Raw genomic sequence first — 20,325 nt, 5'->3', positions numbered from 1 at the left:
ATATACAACAATTCTTCTCAAAAAAAGAGGAGAAATATAATCTTAGGGAGAAATGTAATTTAAAACATTTGTATGCACGTACAACACTTAAGACCTTCAGTATATCAGTATGTGGAATTAAATTATGGAATGGATTAAGCAAAGCAATCAAACAATGTACTAATATGATCCACTTCAAGAAACTCTTCAAACTTAAAGTGTTTACAAAGTACAAAGAAGAAGAACCATGATAAACATTCTGAATTTATTTAACTCATCCATTCTTTCATTCTTTCACTCACAAAATAATCTTACTTATCTCAACATATGAAATGTAACTTACTTCACCAATTATTATTTATTTACTTATTTTATTGTGATTACTTATGGAGTATATTGTGAATAAATTGAGAACAGGAAGTGAACAAAAGTTTTAGCAACTGTTATGTAAAAGAAAAGGGGTAGGATTAAATAAGCTCTGCTTCTTCCTACTCCTTTTCGAACATGTTGAAAAGAGAAACTGGAGATTGTGATGTATCATGTTGTATACTTGCATGTTCAAAATAAACTCAAACTCAAACTCAAACTATTAGAGCTATCTTGACAAACAGGATATTATGTTTAATATACATGACTGACAACATTTTGTACTTTACTAAAGAAGCAGATCTCCACTCAAACAGTGTTGTCATTGTCTTTTTGCTATTTTGTGGTAATGTGTCATTAAAAAGAGGCATATTGTCTGAATTGAACAGCTATAAAAATACTGAGTTTAAGAACATTTTCCTTACTACTTAATATCAACTGGCGAGCTACATGTAGTTCACGGGCTACTGGTTGGCGACACCTGTATTAGAGAAAGAAAACACCATGATAATGGTAACTTCTGAGCGGGGGAGACACAGCAGCTTGACAAATATTAAGAAAGAATATATTTTAACCCTGCTAAGATAACTTTGGTTATGAATCGATTGGTGTGTGTTCATCATCCCAAAACTCCAGCCTCCCCAGGGCGTCTCTGAACTGATAAATCTGCCCCTGTCCTATCTGTCACTTGCCAACCACCTGAAGTCGATAACGTCCAGCTCCCTCAGCTTATTGTGTTCTTTTTTCCTCTGTCCTTCATGGCCTGCAACTTTCATTGCTTTGCTCAAATGTTGCCGTTCTTGTTTCTTTTTCCCTTCCCCTCAGCAACCACAATGCATCTCCTTTGTGTCATTCCATCCAAGCTCACCTTCCCGGAAACAAGTTCTCCTCCCTTTGGTGTCGAGGCGTGGATGTAGAGTCGTCTTGAAGTGATACGGTCGTAAATCACATGCTTTGTGTGGGCGCGTTGTTTTTGTTGCCGCTTCCCACCCACTCAGACTGTTTTGTTAAGATCAGTCACCCCCTCCCACTTGTTATCGTCTCCTCTTCATCATACTTCCTTTATACCCATCTGTCAGTCACTTAAGTTGTTGCTGTCTGCACAAAACCCCAAACTCCTATTAAGCCATTTAAACCCAGTGGGGATGACCTCTGTTAAAGGGGAACATTATCACCAGACCTATGTAAGCGTCAATATTTACCTTGATGTTGCAGAAAAAAGACCATATATTTTTTTAACCGATTTCCGAACTCTAAATGGGTGAATTTTGGCGAATTAAACGCCTTTCTAATATTAGCTCTCGGGCATCGGGAAGCAATCCGCCTATTTCTCAAACACAGAGTCAAATCAGCTCTGTTATTTTCCGTTTTTTCGACTGTTTTCCGTACCTTGGAGACATCATGCCTCGTCGGTGTGTTGTCGGAGGGTGTAACAACACGAACAGGGACGGATTCAAGTTGCACCAGTGGCCCAAAGATGCGAAAGTGGCAAGAAATTGGACGTTTGTTCCGCACACTTTACCGACGAAAGCTATGCTACGACAGAGATGGCAAGAATGTGTGGATATCCTGCGACACTCAAAGCTGATGCATTTCCAACGATAAAGTCAAAGAAATCTGCCCGCCAGACCCCCATTGAATCTGCCGGAGTGTGTGAGCAATTCAGGGACAAAGGACCCCGGTAGCACGGCAAGCAATGGCGGCAGTTTGTTCCCGCAGACGAGCGAGCTAAACCCCCTGGATGTCTTGGCTCACATCGCCCCGAAGATGATCAAGAGAAGAATATCGACCCTAGCTTCCCTGGCCTGCTGACATGAGTGTATGTCTACAGAATATATTAATTGATGAAAATTGGGCTGTCTGCACTCTCAAAGTGCATGTTGTTGCCAAATGTATTTCATATGCTGTAAACTCCTCAGCCTTCCCGGTAAGGTCTATTCAGGTGTACTGGAGAGGAGGCTACGCCGGATAGTCGAACCTCGGATTCAGGAGGAACAGTGTGGTTTTCGTCCTGGTCGTGGAACTGTGGACCAGCTCTATACTCTCGGCAGGGTCCTTGAGGGTGCATGGGAGTTTGCCCAACCAGTCTACATGTGCTTTGTGGACTTGGAGAAGGCATTCGACCGTGTCCCTCGGGAAGTCCTGTGGGGAGTGCTCAGAGAGTATGGGGTATCGGACTGTCTGATTGTGGCGGTCCACTCCTTGTATGATCAGTGTCGGACACGTTTCCAGTGAGGGTTGGACTCCGCCAAGGCTGCCCTTTGTCACCCATTCTGTTCATAACTTTTATGGACAGAATTTCTAGGCGCAGTCAAGGCGTTGAGGGGATCCGGTTTGGTGGCTGCAGGATTAGGTCTCTGCTTTTTGCAGATGATGTGGTCCTGATGGCTTCATCTGGCCAGGATCTTCAGCTCTTGCTGGATCGGTTCGCAGCCGAGTGTGAAGCGACTGGGATGAGAATCAGCACCTCCGAGTCATAGTCCATGGTTCTCGCCCGGAAAAGGGTGGAATGCCATCTTCGGGTTGGAGAGGAGACCCTGCCCCAAGTGGAGGAGTTCAAGTACCTCGGAGTCTTGTTCACGAGTGAGGGAAGAGTGGATCGTGAGACCGACAGGCGGATCGGTGCGGCATCTTCAGTAATGCAGACGCTGTATCGATCCGTTGTGGTGAAGAAGGAGCTGAGCCGGAAGGCAAAGCTCTCAATTTACCGGTCGATCTACGTTCCCATCCTCACCTATGGTCATGAGCTTTGGGTTGTGACCGAAAGGACAAGATCACGGGTACAAGCAGCCGAAATGAGTTTCCTCCGCCGGGTGGCGGGGCTCTCCCTTAGAGATAGGGTGAGAAGCTCTGTCATCCGGGGGGAGCTCAAAGTAAAGCCGCTGCTCCTCCACATCGAGAGGAGCCAGATGAGGTGGTTCGGGCATCTGGTCAGGATGCCACCCGATCGCCTCCCTCGGGAGGTGTTTAGGGCACGTCCGACCGGTAGGAGGCCACGGGGAAGACCCAGGACACGTTGGGAAGACTATGTATCCCGGCTGGCCTGGGAACGCCTCGGGATCCCCCGGGAGGAGCTGGACGAAGTGGCTGGGGAGAGGGAAGTCTGGGCTTCCCTGCTAAGGCTGCTGCCCCCGCGACCCGACCTCGGATAAGCGGAAGATGGATGGATGGATGCTGTAAACCTAGTTCATAGTTGTTAGTTTCCTTTAATGCCAAACAAACACATACCAGGCGATCGCTGAATTCGTCCTCGCTTTCTCCCGTGTCGCTGGCTGTCGTGTCGTTTTCGTCGGTTTCGCTTGCATACGGTTCAAACCGATATGGCTCAATAGCTTCAGTTTCTTCTTCAATTTGGTTTTCGCTACCTGCCTCCACACTACAACCATCCGTTTCAATACATTCGTAATCTGTTGAATCGCTTAAACCGCTGAAATCCGAGTCTGAATCCGAGCTATTGTCGCTATAGCTTGCTGTTCTTTCCGCCATGTTTGTTTGTGTTGGCTTCACTGTGTGACGTCACAGGAAAATAGACGGGTGGTTAAAATCAGGCACTTTGAAGCTTTTTTTAGGGATATTGCGTGATGGGTAAAATTTTGAAAAAAAATTCGAAAAACATAATAAGCCACTGGGAACTGATTTTTAATGGTTTTAACATTTCTGAAATTGTGATAATGTTCCCCTTTAAGACAGAACACCAATATTGCAACCCGGCAACATAAACAATGTCATGCAGCTTAGAACACATACATTACACAACAACCTACAATCACACCATCTCGACACACGTACTGACGCACAGACCCAGCTGCTGGATTAAGTGGAACAATGCATCCGTAATCAGAATAGTAGTGTATAGAACCCAGTGATAATACTGCTGTGTGGTACCGCCTAATCCCTCCCTCACCAACTGAATCTGCCACGTGCCACATGTTAATCCCTCCCTCTGGCGCTCATAACTTTTATTGTAATTAACAGCCGCGCAGCGCCACTGAATCACAAAGAGATGCAGATGGCCATATGAAAAAGGAAAGGGCAGAGATGGAAGTCAGAATGTGGGCGATTGCATTGTTTATGATTTATTCACTTGCCGGGGCCTCACAATTAAAATGGAGTCAAGGTGTTAGGGGTGAGTGTGTCCAAATAGTCTCACTTGTAAATTAGTTTTTAAGTACCAATAATAACAACATGATCACTACCGTATTTTTCGTATTATAAGTTGCAGTTTTTTTCATAGTTTGGCCGGGCGTGCGACTTATTCTCAGGAGCGACTTATGTGTGAAATTATTAACACATTACCGTAAAATATCATGTAATATTATTTATCTCATTCACGTAAGAGACTAGGCGTATATCAGCAATCGTCACACACACACGTCAACCAATAAAAATTTGGCGGGGGCGGGTCATGGCAGAAGTGCATTGTGAAAAAGATGCTACCTGTTATTACTTCCGAACCTATGAAAATTGATAATTTCAACATTGGCGGTTACTTATAAAAACTGAGAAGGGCTGAACAAAAATGGGACCGAAAAGAAATCAAAAACTGCAGGTTACAAGATGAAATATGCCTGTTCACTATTCTTTATTTATTTTAAATTGCCTTTCAAATGTCTATTCTTGGTGTTGGATTTTATCAAATACATTTCCCCAAAAAATGCGACTTTATTCTCTAGTGCGACTTATATATGTTTTTTTCCTTCTTTATTATGCATTTTCGGCCGGTGCGATTTATACACCGGAGCGATTTATAATCCGAAAAATACGGTATATATTTAAAATAAATTGGTTTTAGTATCTGCATTGTGCACCTCAGTATTTTGTCCCGGAATAATTGACATCAATTGTTGGCGCTACTTATAGTAGGACTGGATGATAATGCAATTTCTTCTCTGAGTACTCTATATTCTTCCCACATTCCAAAAATGTGCATGTTAATATGCTATGTTCATTGCAGACTCTAAATTGTCAATATGTATGAATGTAAGTGTGAATGGTTTTGTCAATATGTGCCCTGCGACTTACCATTTATACATGTAAGTATATACAGTACACATAGGTGTATATGTGTGTGTGTGTGTATATATATATATATATATATATATATATATATATATCAGTGACGTGCGGTGAGGTTGATGGCTGGTGAGGCACTGACTTCATCACAGTCAGATTTACAAACATATGAACCCTAAAGAGTATCTTATTCACCATTTGATTGGCAGCAGTTAACGGGTTATGTTTAAAAGCTCATACCAGCATTCTTCCCTGCTTGGCACTCAGCATCAAGGGTTGGAATTGGGGGTTAAATCACCAAAAATTATTCCCGGGCGCGGCGCCGCTGCTGCCCACTGCTCCCCTCACCTCCCAGGGGGTGAACAAGGGGATGGGTCAAATGCAGAGGACAAATGTCATTACACCTAGTGTGTGTGTGACAATCATTGGTACTTTAACTTAACTTTAACTTTACACATACAAACTGTAGCACACAAAAAAGCACATTTAATAAAAAAACTTTATTATGGTCTTACCTTTACTTGCAAGATTGAATCTATTTAAAAAAGTGTAACCGAGGGTTTATAAATGTCGCCTATACTGTATGAAACTACAAAATAACAAACACGGAGGCTCCAGTTTACATGAGGACCACTTTATTTACCTTCTTTCAAAAACTTCCGCTCAACTGTGTCATCACTTCCGGTCTTAGCGCCTTCAAAATAAGAGCTCAAGGCATATACTGTATAACAGCGCATAACAGGAACTTAACATCACGAAGAGGAAAGCCCATGAAAATAGGTTACAAAAGTTATTTAATAAGAAGCCAAAAAGTGCAAAAACAATAATGTTCGTGTTGGAGGAGTTGTGAATTAGATACACCTGCAGTCTGCAGGTGTACCTAATGTTGTGGCCCTGCAGTCATTCACAACTCCTCCAACAGGAACATTATTGTTTTTGCACTTTTTGGCTTCTTATGAAATAACTTTTTTAAATAGATTCAATCTTGCATGTGGAAAGTTTAAGTGTGGGTTTTAGTTCATATAACACTCCCGTCAGGGGGTGCAAATTCTACGGCGGGGGTGCAGGAGGCGGGACTACTGGAGCCTCAGCCAGTGCGTCTTTTGCAGCCGTTTTATGATCGCTCAGCACAAGAAATACGTTACACACATACAGTTGTTGACAAAATACACTGTACATTATATACCTCAGCTAACTAAACTATGGAAATGTATAATATAATTCATATAGCAATACGGTCTCACTGCACAGCAGGCCAGCAGTTAGCCGAGTCCGGAATCCATGTTGAGGCACTGAGTGACGTGCCTCAAGTGGCTGCTGTTCACCGCACCGTCTCTTCTCAGTATTTGAACGGCAAATGTGAAAATTCAGTGATTTTGAATAAAAATTATCTAAAACTGGTGAAGTTAAATGGAAAATAACTTTATAGTATAATCACTGGATACATATAACAATTGAATAAAATGTTTTTCTTTTTACATTTTTTTTCTTTCCATGATGGCAGGTGAGGTGGGGCCTCACCTGCCTCTAGTGACTGCACGTCACTGATATATATATATATATACATATATATAATCACTGTAAATGTGTGTGTGTGTGTATATATATATATATATATATATATATATATATATATTGGCTTGGACTGCCGAGATGTCTAAGCATGCGTAGGCCTGTATGGCAACGGAGCTCTCTCCCTACCAATCTCAAGCATGGTGGATGAGTACAAATGTGCCCAATCAAGGCTGGAAATGACTCTCACAGAATCCCGGGACACATTCGTCAGAGGTGCTGCTCCAACCCTAGTGGCAGGGAGGAAATGGAATCCATCTGCAGCAGTTGCAGTGGCAAAGACTGCCCTCAGACACCGGGATATAGTGGGGCATGTCCAGTATGGCAGAGGGAGCCTTGGTTTGGAAGCAACAGCACCCACATGGCAAAAGGCAACTGCAACCCAACGGCGGCACATGGTGGTGGAGGAAGTGCGCCACCAGGAGGAAGCAGCCAGGTGTGCCAAGGCAGTCTCCCAAGCCCAGCAAGGCCGCTGGATGAAGTGGGAGGGCGTGGAGAGGAGAAAAATCATGTGGAACGAAATATGGAGCATGAAGTCTAATAGACTAAGTTTCATCATTAGAGCCACATATGATGTCCTGCCCTCTCCAACCAACCTACATCTCTGGTATGGAGAGGACCCAGCCTGTCTCCAGTGTACAGCCCCAGCACATGTTGGTGGGTTGCAAGACCAGTCTGACTCAAGGGAGATACACCTGGCGCCACAACCAGGTACTGAAGTGCTTGGCTGCCGAACTTGAAAATAAGAGAGTTATCACCAATGCCATGCCTCTAAATCAGTGGTTCTTAACCTTGTTGGAGGTACTGAACCCCACCAGTTTCATATGCGCATTCACCGAACCCTTCTTTAGTGAAAAATAAAATGTTTTTTTTTTTTCAAATTCAAGACAAAGTTATATGTTTTTGGTAACACTTTAGTATGGGGAACATATTCTAAGTAATAAATACTTAATTTAGAGTTATTTGGTTAGGATTAGGGCCAGGGTTAGAGGGTTAGAGTTATAATAAGGCCATGCCGAATAAAGCATTAATAAGTACTTAATAATGACTAGTTAAGAGCCAATATGTTACTAATTTGCATGTTAATAAGCAACTAATTAATGGTGAATATGTTCCCCATACTAAAGTGTTACCATGTTTTTTTACTGGTGCACAAAATGAACCGAGCATGAACATCACCTTGTTCAAACAACAAAACCAATCCAGTGCATAAACTCACAACAAATTACACACCTGCAAATCAGTCTGACTTCTGCTGTTGTCGTATCCGTAATACGCCGATAGGGAGAAGTTTTTATTCACACGATGAGTCGGGTGTGTCTTGACCTCCGCCGAACCCCTGAGCCCGACTCACCGAACCCCTAGGGTTCCATGGAACCCAGGTTAAGAACCACTGCTCTAAATGCTCAGGCTACCTTCCCACGTAAAACAACTTTCATCCCGGAAGGAGAGAAACGGCGGACCAAGCCATCACCTCCAGACTTAGGCCCACTGAACGCAGCCCGGGATTGGGAAATGCGGGTAGACCTCAGCGAGAGGCTTATCTTCCCACCCGAAATTGCAGATCCATCGTGAACAAAATGGATGAGCTGAAACTGTGGACCGCAGGTAACAGACTCATCCAGGACTGTATTGGCTCCATTTATCTATACCAGACACAGCTATTGAGCTAACAGGGCGCACAGTACACAGGCAGGACAGAAACACCAACTTTCACACTCGGCACAGTCCGAAATGTTCTCCTGGCAACCTCCAAACCCAGACTCGTCCATCAGATTGCCAGATGGAAAAGCGTGATTCATTACTCCAGAGAAGGCGTCTCCACTGCTCTGGAGTCCAGTGGCAACGTGCATTACACCACTGCATTGGACTTGGTGATGTATGGCTTAGATGCAGCTGCTCGGCCATGGAAACGCATTCCATGAAGCTCTCTGCGTACTGTACGTGGGCTAAAGTTTGGAGCTCTGTAGCAACTGACTGTGCAGAAAGTCGGCGACCTCTTTGCACTATGCGCTTCAGCACCCGCTGACCCCTCTCCGTCAGTTTACGTGGCCTACCACTTCGACAGGAATATTTAGGAGGGAGGAAATCTTCACGACAGGTGGCATCCTATGACAGTTTCACGCTGGAAATCACTGAGCGGCCCATTCTTTGACAAATGTTTGTAGAAACAGTCTGATTGATTGATTGAAACTTTTATTAGTAGATTGCACAGTACAGTACATATTCCATACAATTGACCACTAAATGCTAACACCAACGTTCCCTCTAAGGTGCGTGCCTGCGCAATGGCGCACAGCAAATTAATGCCGCGCAGGAAATCAAAAATCCCATCTGAACTTTAAACAAAATAAACACATTACAATTTATTCTGTATGATTTTGCAATGCAACTCTGTGAGTGACAGGTGACAACAAGAGTGGCCCCAATGAATAAAACAATCTTTGTCAACACAGTTCAATTATTGTCTGTCGAGACACTTTACTGACAGGAATTCCATCAATCACTTTATTGAGCAAAACTGTTTGTAACCACACCAAAAACATAAGTAAAAAAAACTTTTATCTATAAAAACTGGTAATTTTCTGCCATACAAACCAGGCTTAAACCAACTTTGTCATCCGTCGTTTCAACAGAAGCCGCTCGCTCTGTCTCACCTGCACCAACACACGCACTCAAGGCACTTAGCCAGTGTTGCGTTTATGGCCACACAAAAAGTCGGACAACCCCAACGCCACACAATGTGTAAATGCCAGGTTGTAACACTCTGACTCCTCAATCAGATGTGTGCTTATTTTACTGCCATTTATTAATAATGTTATTCTAAGGATATTATTCTTGAAATATTGTCACTAGATTTCATAAATGCTAATAAAAAGATGTATTTTACAGACAGAAAGTTACAGGAACTAAATGTAATCTCTGAAAGGGGTAACATTTATTTTAAAGGCAGGACCCGCAGCCAGACATACAATACTAGCACATAGGTCATGAAAAACATGTTTTTTTTGTTCTTGTCATTGTAAGAGGGCAAAATCACATATCAGAAAATTATTTAAATAAAACATTTAAATTGTTAGTCAGTCAGGTTTGGGCATACTTGCCAACCCTCCCGGATTTTCCGGGAGACTCCCGAAATTCAGCGCCTCTCCCGAAAACCTCCCGGGACAAATATTCTCCCGAACATCTCCCGAAATTCAGGCGGACCTGGAGGCCATGCCCCCTCCAGCTCCATGCGGACCTGGAGGGTCTGCATAGAGCAATGTTGTTGTAATATATTGAGTTGGAGGCAATAACCAGGCGAGGTGATGAAGTACGTCTCTTTACTGTAGACTTCAGAACAGACTCACACACTTGACGTCAGGTGCGCAACACCACGTAAATCGTTGGCCAACCAAAAAGTAACCCCAGTACGCTATAGCCAACATTCACCAGGAGATGGCAACAGACAAACATAGATCACTCCATTACATTCCTCCCCTTTTAGAATTGTAGAAGTTACTCAAAAGAAATAAACAACCCAACCAAAAAATGCAGCAGCTCAATTAAAAAACTGTACTTAAGTCACATTCTTTTTTTTTTTTAGTACTGAACTCTTAACCCTCATTTGTAAACAATAACATGCTTATTATACAAACAGTATTTGTACACCTTTAACACAGATTTTTATACTGTCTTCAGAGATTCAGTTTTTTTGGTGGTACTCGAAACCTTTCTGGGTACCTGCGGATCACTGGTGGGGTTTTTGTTGTGGGTGATCTGGGTTCTGATGATGGCAACTCAGCAGCCCTTGAATCTGGTTCAATGATGAGACTAGTTTGTGTCTGACTCACTGATGGTCCTGATGATGGAACTGAAACAGCACTGTCCAGTTGTACTGATGGCACATTTTCTGCAACTGGTGGAGACTATACAACTGGCAGTCTCTCCATGTTTTCTCGCCATGGTAACATGTGATCCACATGCACTGTGCTCTGTCTCTGTCCCTCTTGATAGATAGATAGATTGATATATATATATATATATAAGCATTTCTTATATATATATATATATATATGTATATATTAGAGATGCGCGGTTTGCGGACACAACCGCGGAGTCAGCGGATTTTCCGCGGTTCGGGCGGTTGAAATAAAAAAAAATTAGATTTTATCCGCGGGTCGGGTCGGGCGGTTGAAATTAAAAAAAATTAGATTTTAAATAGATTCAGGCGGGTGGCAGTTAAACCAATTCGGAAATATGTATACATAGTTAAATGTTGTTACCCACATACGAAAAACGAGCAGGCACCTGCAGCATATGCCACAACAGAAGAAGAAAAAAAAAAAGAAATGGACACTTTTACGGAGCGGAGAAGGGACGCCTCGCCGGGTCCGGGACCGAGGCCCCTTCCCCCGAGAGGGCCCCACCTGGAGCCGTAGCTGAGGTGATCCGCGAGAAGGGCCCGACGCACGTCCAGGGTCACCACCGCGCCCACCGCACGACACCCCGCCTCGTCCGCCTTCGCCGCGGCCGGCGTCACGCGCAGCAAGTAAGCAGCTTACCTGCCCACCACCCCCGTGGCCGGGGGCTCGTAACAGGGGTCACTCCGCGCGCTCCGCCCGCGCAGCTTACCTGCCCGCCACCCCCGTTGCCGGGGGCGCGTAACAGGGGTCACTCCGCGCGCAGTGCGCTCACGAAAGGGGTGGAGCAAGCAGAACTGGCGCTGCGGGATGAACCGAACGCCGCGTTAAAGCGCCCGATGCCGACGCTCATCATACCCCAGAAAAGGTGTTGGTTGATATAGACAGCAGGACGGTGGCCATGGAAGTCGGAACCCGCTAAGGAGTGTGTAACAACCCACCTGCCGAATCAACTAGCCCTGAAAATGGATGGTGCTGGAGCGTCGGGCCCATACCCGGCCGACGCCGGTGTCGCGGTGCGCGCTGAAGCCTCGGGCGCGAGCCCGGGTGGAGCCGCCGCAGGTGCGAGGGACATCGCACGTCCATGCGCTTGGAGGTGCGCTCAGCGCGGCTCCCAGATGATTGCTGCGTTGGATCAGTCTCCTTTCTTTAACAGGCAAAAGCTTTATAACCTCACTAATGCCTTGCATCGTCTATATTAGATATATAACAACGGGCGGGTGCGGGCGGGTGCGGTGTTGATTAAATGTTAATTCGGGTGGATGCGGATGGTTGACGACTTTTGTCATGCGGTTGCGGATGAAATAATTGCCTATCCGCGCATCTCTAGTATATATATATATATATATATATATATATATATATATATATATATATATATATATATATATATATATATATATACACATATATATATATATATATACATATATATATATATATATATATATATATATATAAGAAAATACTTCACTTTCAGTAAATTCTAGCTATATGTATATATATATATTTATTTATTTTATTATGTATATATATATATATATACAGTATATATATGTGTGTGTGTGTATATATATATATATATATATATATATATATATATATATACTGTATATATATATATATATGAAATACTTGACTTGGTGAATTCTAGCTGTAAATATACTCCTCCCCTCTTAGCCACGCCCCCGACCCACCTCGACCACGCCCCCCCACCCCCCGAAATCGGAAGTCTCAAGGTTGGCAAGTATGGGTTTGGGACAGGTGTGCTGCTGGTGTGGCCACAGTGTGCACGTCTGATGTTGCTCACATGTGCTCCACTGAATGCTCAGGCAGTTTGTGCGTTTGCTCACACACATGAAAAATTAGAGGGAACATTGGCTAACACCCAAATAAGTTTTTCAACTTCTTTAGGTGCTTGATTTTATACACCTGTGGCCGGCCGGGCCAAGGGATTAGGACACCTGATTCTCATCATTTGGATGGGTGGCCAAATACTTTTGGCAATATAGTGTATATTGCAACTGAGTACTGGTGCAAGCAATACAGACCATAGCTGAGAAACAGATATTTTGATGTAATGTAATGCTGTGGCCTCCGCAGGCTCTACGAGGGCAACGAGCAGGCAGAGTTTGAGCAGTCGCTGAGGAAGCTTTTTGAGTCCATCAACAGCCTGATGAGGACGGACTTCACCACCACACTACTGCTGCGGGTAATTGCTCGCACTTTTCACCGCACGCCCTAACTCTTAATCACCTTCACCCTGTCTTAAGATATCATTTTATTCTAATAAGGCACAACTCTCACTATCAGTAGAAATGGAAAAAGGAGGGGAGGAAAAAAAACCCTAGAATGTAAATAATTGAAGTGTGTGTGTATGCTCAGGTTGCTGCCCTGAAGTATCTGCCAACAGTGCTGCATGATGTTGAGAAAGTCTTTGATGCCAAACTGCTAAGGTAAGCTTGCTGTCACACACAAACACACACGCACCTTATCTTGGGTCCCATTCAATAATAGAAACACAATAACAATGTATAGGAGCTTTTGTCCCACCATCCCCAAAGCTCATCCTTCTGTCCAAGCGCACCTTCCTCCCAGAGGCGAGCTTTAGCTTTTTATCCGGTGATAAAAATCTCATTAGGATGACATATACACAAGGACGTGAGCTTCTGCAGTCTGCAGCGCTTCCATTTTGCCGGCGAATGGACAATTTCAGTGAAACAATCAAAGCGAGACCATCTTCTCTTAACCCTGCTCTTAACCTTCAGACCTTCAATTGCACTGTACATTTCTGCCCTGGAAATCACCTCAGGGTAAATACTTGTTTTTGTTTCCGCACCGGAGAGTTCAAGCACTTTGTTGGTCGTCTCAAACATGAATTCATGGTAATGGCTTGACCTTCCCACTTGACAATAATAGGACCTTTCTGCCATGTTTTGTCCTTCCATCTTGAATCCTCACCACCAGATGTATGTGCGGAGGTGTGGTGCATACTCGACTGTATATTCTGTCAACACAGTCACAAAGGTGCTATGTGACACCTGCTCGCACAGAAATACACACTTACAGTACGTGAAGACTTAAAGCTCTAAGATTTGTTTTCCTTTTGTGTTTTCCAGTGAGCCAGGCTGATATTGATTGATAGATTAAAACTTGTATTAGTAGATTGCACAGTACAGTACATATTCCGTACAATTGAACACTAAATGGTAACACCCCAATAATAATCAATTCATGGTACAAATATATACAAACCCCGTTTCCATGTGAGTTGGGAAATTGTGTTAGATGTAAATATAAACGGAATACAATGTTTTGCAAATCCTTTTCAACCCATATTCAGTTGAATGCACTACAAAGACAAGATATTTGATGTTCAAACTCATAAACTTAATTTTTTTTTGCAAATAATAATTATCTTAGAATTTCATGGCTGCAACACGTGCCAAAGTAGTTAGGAAAGGGCATGTTCACCACTGTGTTACATCACCTTTTCTTTTAACAACACTCAATAAACGATTGGAAACTGAGGAAACTAATTGTTGAAGCTTTGAAAGTGGAATTCTTTCCCATTCTTGTTTTATGTAGAGCTTCAGTCGTTCAACAGTCCGGGGTCTCCGCTGTCGTATTTTACGCTTCATAATGCGCCACGCATTTTCGATGGTAGACAGGTCTGGACTGCAGGCGGACCAGGAAAGTACCCGCACTCTTTTTTTTACGAAGCCACGCTGTTGTAACACGTGCTGAAATAAGCAGGGGCGTCCATGAAAAAGACGACGCTTAGATGGCAGCATATGTTGTTCCAAAACCTGTATGTACCTTTCAGCATTAATGGTGCCTTCACTTTCGATATCAGTTCACTGCCCGCTGACTGCTCGCTGTTTCGAGCTAGAGGGCCGTGAGTGGGGGCACAGGTCCGGTGGAGGGGGGGCACAGGTCCGGTGGCCATGGATGAAGTGCTGGCTGTCCAGAGTCGGGACCCGGGGTGGACCGCTCGCCTGTGCATCGGCTGGGAACATCTCTGCGCTGCTTACACGTCTCCGCTCTGGATGGTGTCCTGCTGGCCCCACTATGGACTGGACTCTTACTATTATGTTGGATCCACTATGGACTGGACTCTCACAATATTATGTCAGACCCACTCGACATCCATTGCATTCGGTCTCCCCTAGAGGGGGGGGTTACCCACATATGCGGTCCTCTCCAAGGTTTCTCATAGTCATTCACATCGACGTCCCACTGGGGTGAGTTTTTCCTTGCCCTTATGTGGGCTTTGTACCGAGGATGCCGTTGTGGCTTGTGCAGCCCTTTGAGACACTTGTGATTTAGGGCTATATAAATAAACATTGATTGATATTTAAACTGGTTCCTTATTCTCTTTATTACATACAATTGTTTCAGCAAGACAAACTACTAATCTATAATTTTTTGAAATCTTTTTTGCCCTCAAAGTCCTCCTGTTTCCAAAGACTTTTTCCCTATATGTTAAACATAAACAAAAAAATTATGTTGAGAAAATAAAAGTTTTGATCTAATCGCTTTTGTATCGATCATGTACTGATATTACCCTTGGTGTTGACGTCGCCAATGTATGGATCAACCCGCCATCTTTACATGTTGTGTATTTCTGGCTGTGACACTTTCGACAGCGTCTTCTCCCCGTCATCTTTGTTGTAGCGGTGTAGCGTGCAAGGATGGGGGTGGAAGAAGTGTCAAAAGATGGTGCTAACTGTTTTAATGACTGTAACACTTCTCGTGCCAGGGTTCACAGTGCTTGTGAATAATCAGGCTTGTTTCTCAGAATATTGAGTTCTTTTATTTTTGTCTCTCTCGGCTTTCACGCTCCTTCCTTCTCCGCCTCTCCTGGCTCGTCTTCCTTTCCGGGCTCCTCACGCTGCTTTAAATAAAGAGACAGGTGATTAGACAACCTGTTCCAGCTGGGTTATCCACTCACCTGCAGCTGCTTCGTAGCCGCCTTCTGCACATGCTCTGCCCGCAGGACACACGTGGACCACGCCCCCTCCACAATGACATTCAGACTTCTTTCAATCAATAACGGAGCAGCATCTCCTCATCCATGCTCACTAGTGCAACAACAACTCCGGAAAAGTGTCCCGTGAAAAACCGTCCGTCTGTAACGCTCTAACAACTAAAGTTCCTTGGGTGATTAATGTAAACTCACTACACCGGTATGTTTTAGCGCTTTCATGGCGAGTCTACTGACAGATATACCGTATTTTTCAGGGTATAAGTCGCTCCGGAGTATAAGTCGCACCGGCCGAAAATGCATAATAAAGAAGGAAAAAAACATATAAGTCGCACTGGAGTATAAGTCGCATTTTTGGGGGAAATGTATTTGATAAAAGCCAACACCAAGAATAGACATTTGAAAGGCAATTTAAAATAAATAAAGAATAGTGAACAACAGGCTGAATAAGTGTACGTTATATGAGGCATAAATAACCAACTGGTATGTTAACGTAACATATTATGGTAAGAGTCATTCAAATAACTATAACATATAGAACATGCTATACGTTTACCAAACAATCTGTCACTCCTAATCGCTAAATCCCATGAAATCTTATACGTCTAGTCTCTTACGTGAATGAGATAAATAATATTCTTTGATATTTTGCGCTAATGTGTTAATAATTTCACACATAAGTCGCTCCTGAGTATAAGTCGCACCCACGGCCAAACTATGAAAAAAACTACGACTTATAGTCCGAAAAATACGGTAAGTAAGAACTTTACACTACTTTATATTAGAAATGGCAACAGCGGAGGATGAATGTCCCATAACAACTTACTTGCCAACCTTGAGACCTCCGATTTCGGGAGGTGGGGGCCGGGGGTTAAGAGGGGAGGAGTATATTTACAGCTAGAATTCACCAAGTCAAGTATTTCATATATATACATATATATTTTTATATATATATATATATATATATGTATGTGTGGGAAAAAAATCACAAGACTATTTCATCTCTACAGGCCTGTTTCATGAGGGATGGTACCCTCAATCATCAGGAGATTTTAATGGGAGCATTCGCATACCATGGTTTATATAGGGCACAGAGTGGGTGGGTACAGGCTGGCGTAGGGGCGTGGTGATTGGCTCATGTGTTGCCTAGGAGGTGTTTCCGTCTATGGCGGCATGCTGTTACAATTTCGCTGCGCTTGTGGAGGGATGACAGGTCTGGACGGTAAATAATAAACAGTTTCTCTTTCAAGCATAGGTTGCATTTTATTACCACTATTGGAAGGTGTGCTGGATGCAAGAATTTGCCATGTTATTGAATATTCAACATTATTGTCTTTGAGGTCCCAAATGTGTTTGCTGAGTTCTGTGGTATTTCGCAGGTTTTTGTTCCTGAAAGAAGCCTTGTGATTGTTCCATCTGGTTTTGAATTCTCCCTCGGTTAATCCTACATATGTGTCGGATGTGTTAATGTCCTTGCGTATTACCTTAGATTGGTAGACAACTGATGTTTGTAAGCACCCCCCGTTGAGAGGGCAATCAGGTTTCTTTCGACAGTTACAGCCTTTGTTGGTTTTGGAGTCGCTCTGTCTGGGGGCCGACGGCTCATTTGCAATTGTTTTGTTGTGGTTTGAGATGATTTGTCGTATATTGTTCATGCAGCTGTAGCTCAATTTAATGTTGTTCTTGTTGAATACTTTTCTTAGGGTGTTGTCTTTGGGAAAGTGTTTGTCAATCAGATTGAGGAATTTGTGTCCAATGTTAGTTGAGACGTTTTTGCTGTATGGGGGGTTGTACCAGATGATGTCGTTTCGTTTTCTGTTCTTTTTTGGCTGGTTTCCTGGCGTGGGTTCATAGGTGAGGGTGAAATTGTATCCGCTTTCATCAAGGGCTTTTTGGTACGGGGGGGTTGCTTGGTCAAATTCAGCTTTGCTAGATGACAGCATCGATAGCCTTTTATTGATTCCGGTAGGTATTCTTTTCGTGGTGGTGGGTGGGTGGTTGCTGTCATGGTGCACGTATTGGAGTGTTGTGTTGGGTTTCGTGAATGGTTGGTAGCTGTTATTTCTCAGGTTGAAAGTGACGTCAAGGAAGTTGACGGTTTGCTTGTTGGCTTCAATCGTGATCCGTAGGCCGTTCTCTTTGAAAATTTGGCATATGCGCTTCTTGGTGTTCTCGCTGCTCCTTGGCGAGGCGCGACACACTACCAGTCCGTCATCACGGTAAATACCAAGGTTCAGATTGAGGCTAGCGAGCTGGGAGAGGAGGAAACTCCCAACGAGTTCACACGTTTCTGCTCCGTCAAAACTTCCCATAGTGACGTCAAATGTTGCATTGTTCTTTTTTTGCCATGGTGTACTGTTGTGGATGAGAATGGAGTTTTTTGCGTGGATGATGACGTTTCTTTCGTTGCCTGTGATTGAGTCGTAGTCTGAGGCGAAGTCTAGTGCTTGAGTCAGTAGGTCTTGCGTGATGGAAGGGTAAAATTCCTCGATATCAAAGAAGATAAAGTTGTGCTGTTGTTTGTCTTGGATGTTGTTGAACCATATATATATATATATATATATATATATATATATATATATATATATATATATATATAAGAAATACTTGACGAAATACTAAGTCAAGTATTTCATATATATATATATATATAAGAAATACTTGACAAAATACTAAGTCAAGTATTTCATATATATATATATATATATATAAGAAATACTTGACTTTCAGTGAATTCTAGCTATAAATATATATTTATTGTATTATATATATATATATATATATATATATATATATATATATATATATATATACATATATAAGAAATACTTGACGAAATATTAAGTCAAGTATTTCATATATATATATATATATAAGAAATACTTGACTTTCAGTGAATTCTAGCTATAAATATATATTTATTTTATTATATATATATATATATAAGAAATACTTGACGACATACTAAGTCAAGTATTTCATATATATATATATATATATATATATATATATATAAGAAATACTTGACTTTCAGTGAATTCTAGCTATAAATATATATTTATTTTATTATATTTATATATGTATATATATATATATATATAAGAAATACTTGACGAAATACTAAGTCAAGTATTTTATATATATATATATATATATATATATATATATATATATAAGAAATACTTGACTTTCAGTGAATTCTAGCTATAAATGTATATTTATTTTATTATATATATATATATATATATATATATATATATATAAAATAAATACTTGAATTTCAGTGTTCATTTATTTACACATATACACACACATAACACTCATCTACTCATTGTTGAGTTAAGGGTTGGATTGTCCACCCTTGTTCTATTCTCTGTCACTATTTTTCGAACCATGCTGAACACCCTCTCTGATGATGCATTGCTGTGTGGCACGCACAAAAGTGCTTTCATCAAATGCACTAAATGGCAGTATTGTCCTGTTTAAGAGTGTCACAACATTGCTGTTTACGGCAGACGAACTGCTTTACGGTAGACAAAAACGTGACTGCTGTTGTGTGTTGTTGCCGCGCTGGGAGGACGTTAATGAAACTGCCCAACAATAAACCCACATAAGAAACCAAGAACTTGCCCTCCGTCATTCTACAGTTATAACGTGATTGGGCAGGTACGCTGTTTATATTGTGGGTTAGCGGACCTGAGTCCGCCTGAATTTCGGGAGATTTTCGGGAGAAAATTTGTCCCGGGAGGTTTTCGGGAGAGGCTCTGAATTTCGGGAGTCTCCCGGAAAATCCGGAAGGGTTGGCAAGTATGCATAACAAGAAGATAGAGAAAAAGAAGAAGCTTGTCTACACGTATCTCTTATGTGTGACTGCCTTCTACTGGTCACACTTTATCATTACACCATGTACCAAATAAAATAGCTTCGAGGTCGGTAAGCACAACCAAAATTATTCCGTACATTAGGAGCACCGGGTTATATGGCGCACTGTCGAGTTTTGAGAAAATGAAAGGATTTTAAGTGCGCCTTATAGTCCAAAAAATACGGTACACATGTGAAAAAAGGGTACTATCGGGATCTGAGGTATTTGTTTCCTCTTCACGCTGCCATCTGAATTGTGTCACTTTTAATCCTGGCCTATTCTCACTTTTGCACGAGTCCTTCATTTATATTTTGTATTTTACACACACACACGTTACTTATACACAGCGCTGGAGTTACCTAAACTTGCAAGAAGTAACCTCGGTCAGTGTTGCCGCAGGCCTTTTCCAAAGCAAGCAGTTTGAATTCCACTCGCGGTGCTCGAGGCGGACCTCAAAGCTTTGTCTCGTCTCCTAAACACTTGCATTTATATAATCCCGCCAACTCTTCTAGTGTGATCTGCAAGAGTGATCCATGACCTTCTTCTGCACTGTGCCCTTTGTTTGTCCGGAAGGGCCCGCACTGACATTCTGCAGTTTTAATTAGTTTAATCTCAGATGATTAGTGGGCTTGATAAATCTATAC

At 42.5% G+C, this 20,325-nt stretch overlaps 1 protein-coding gene across 2 annotated transcripts in view; it reads left to right on the top strand.

Moving 5' to 3' along the window:
* The window catches only part of dock2-like (dedicator of cytokinesis protein 2), a 399,373-nt gene that overhangs the window by 117,186 nt on the left and 261,862 nt on the right, over nucleotides 1-20,325 (top strand). For both annotated transcript variants that reach the window (XM_072912417.1, XM_061930395.2), the window contains exons 22-23: nucleotides 12,936-13,044; nucleotides 13,218-13,288. In XM_072912417.1, coding sequence (XP_072768518.1) covers nucleotides 12,936-13,044; nucleotides 13,218-13,288 — 180 coding nt within the window. The remainder of the gene's footprint in view (nucleotides 1-12,935; nucleotides 13,045-13,217; nucleotides 13,289-20,325) is intronic.

The sequence above is a fragment of the Nerophis lumbriciformis genome, linkage group LG36, assembly GCF_033978685.3.
Source record: "Nerophis lumbriciformis linkage group LG36, RoL_Nlum_v2.1, whole genome shotgun sequence".
Lineage (NCBI taxonomy): Eukaryota > Metazoa > Chordata > Actinopteri > Syngnathiformes > Syngnathidae > Nerophis > Nerophis lumbriciformis.
Note: the sequence above shows the minus strand (reverse complement) of the source record. Positions and strands in the feature narration are given on the sequence as shown.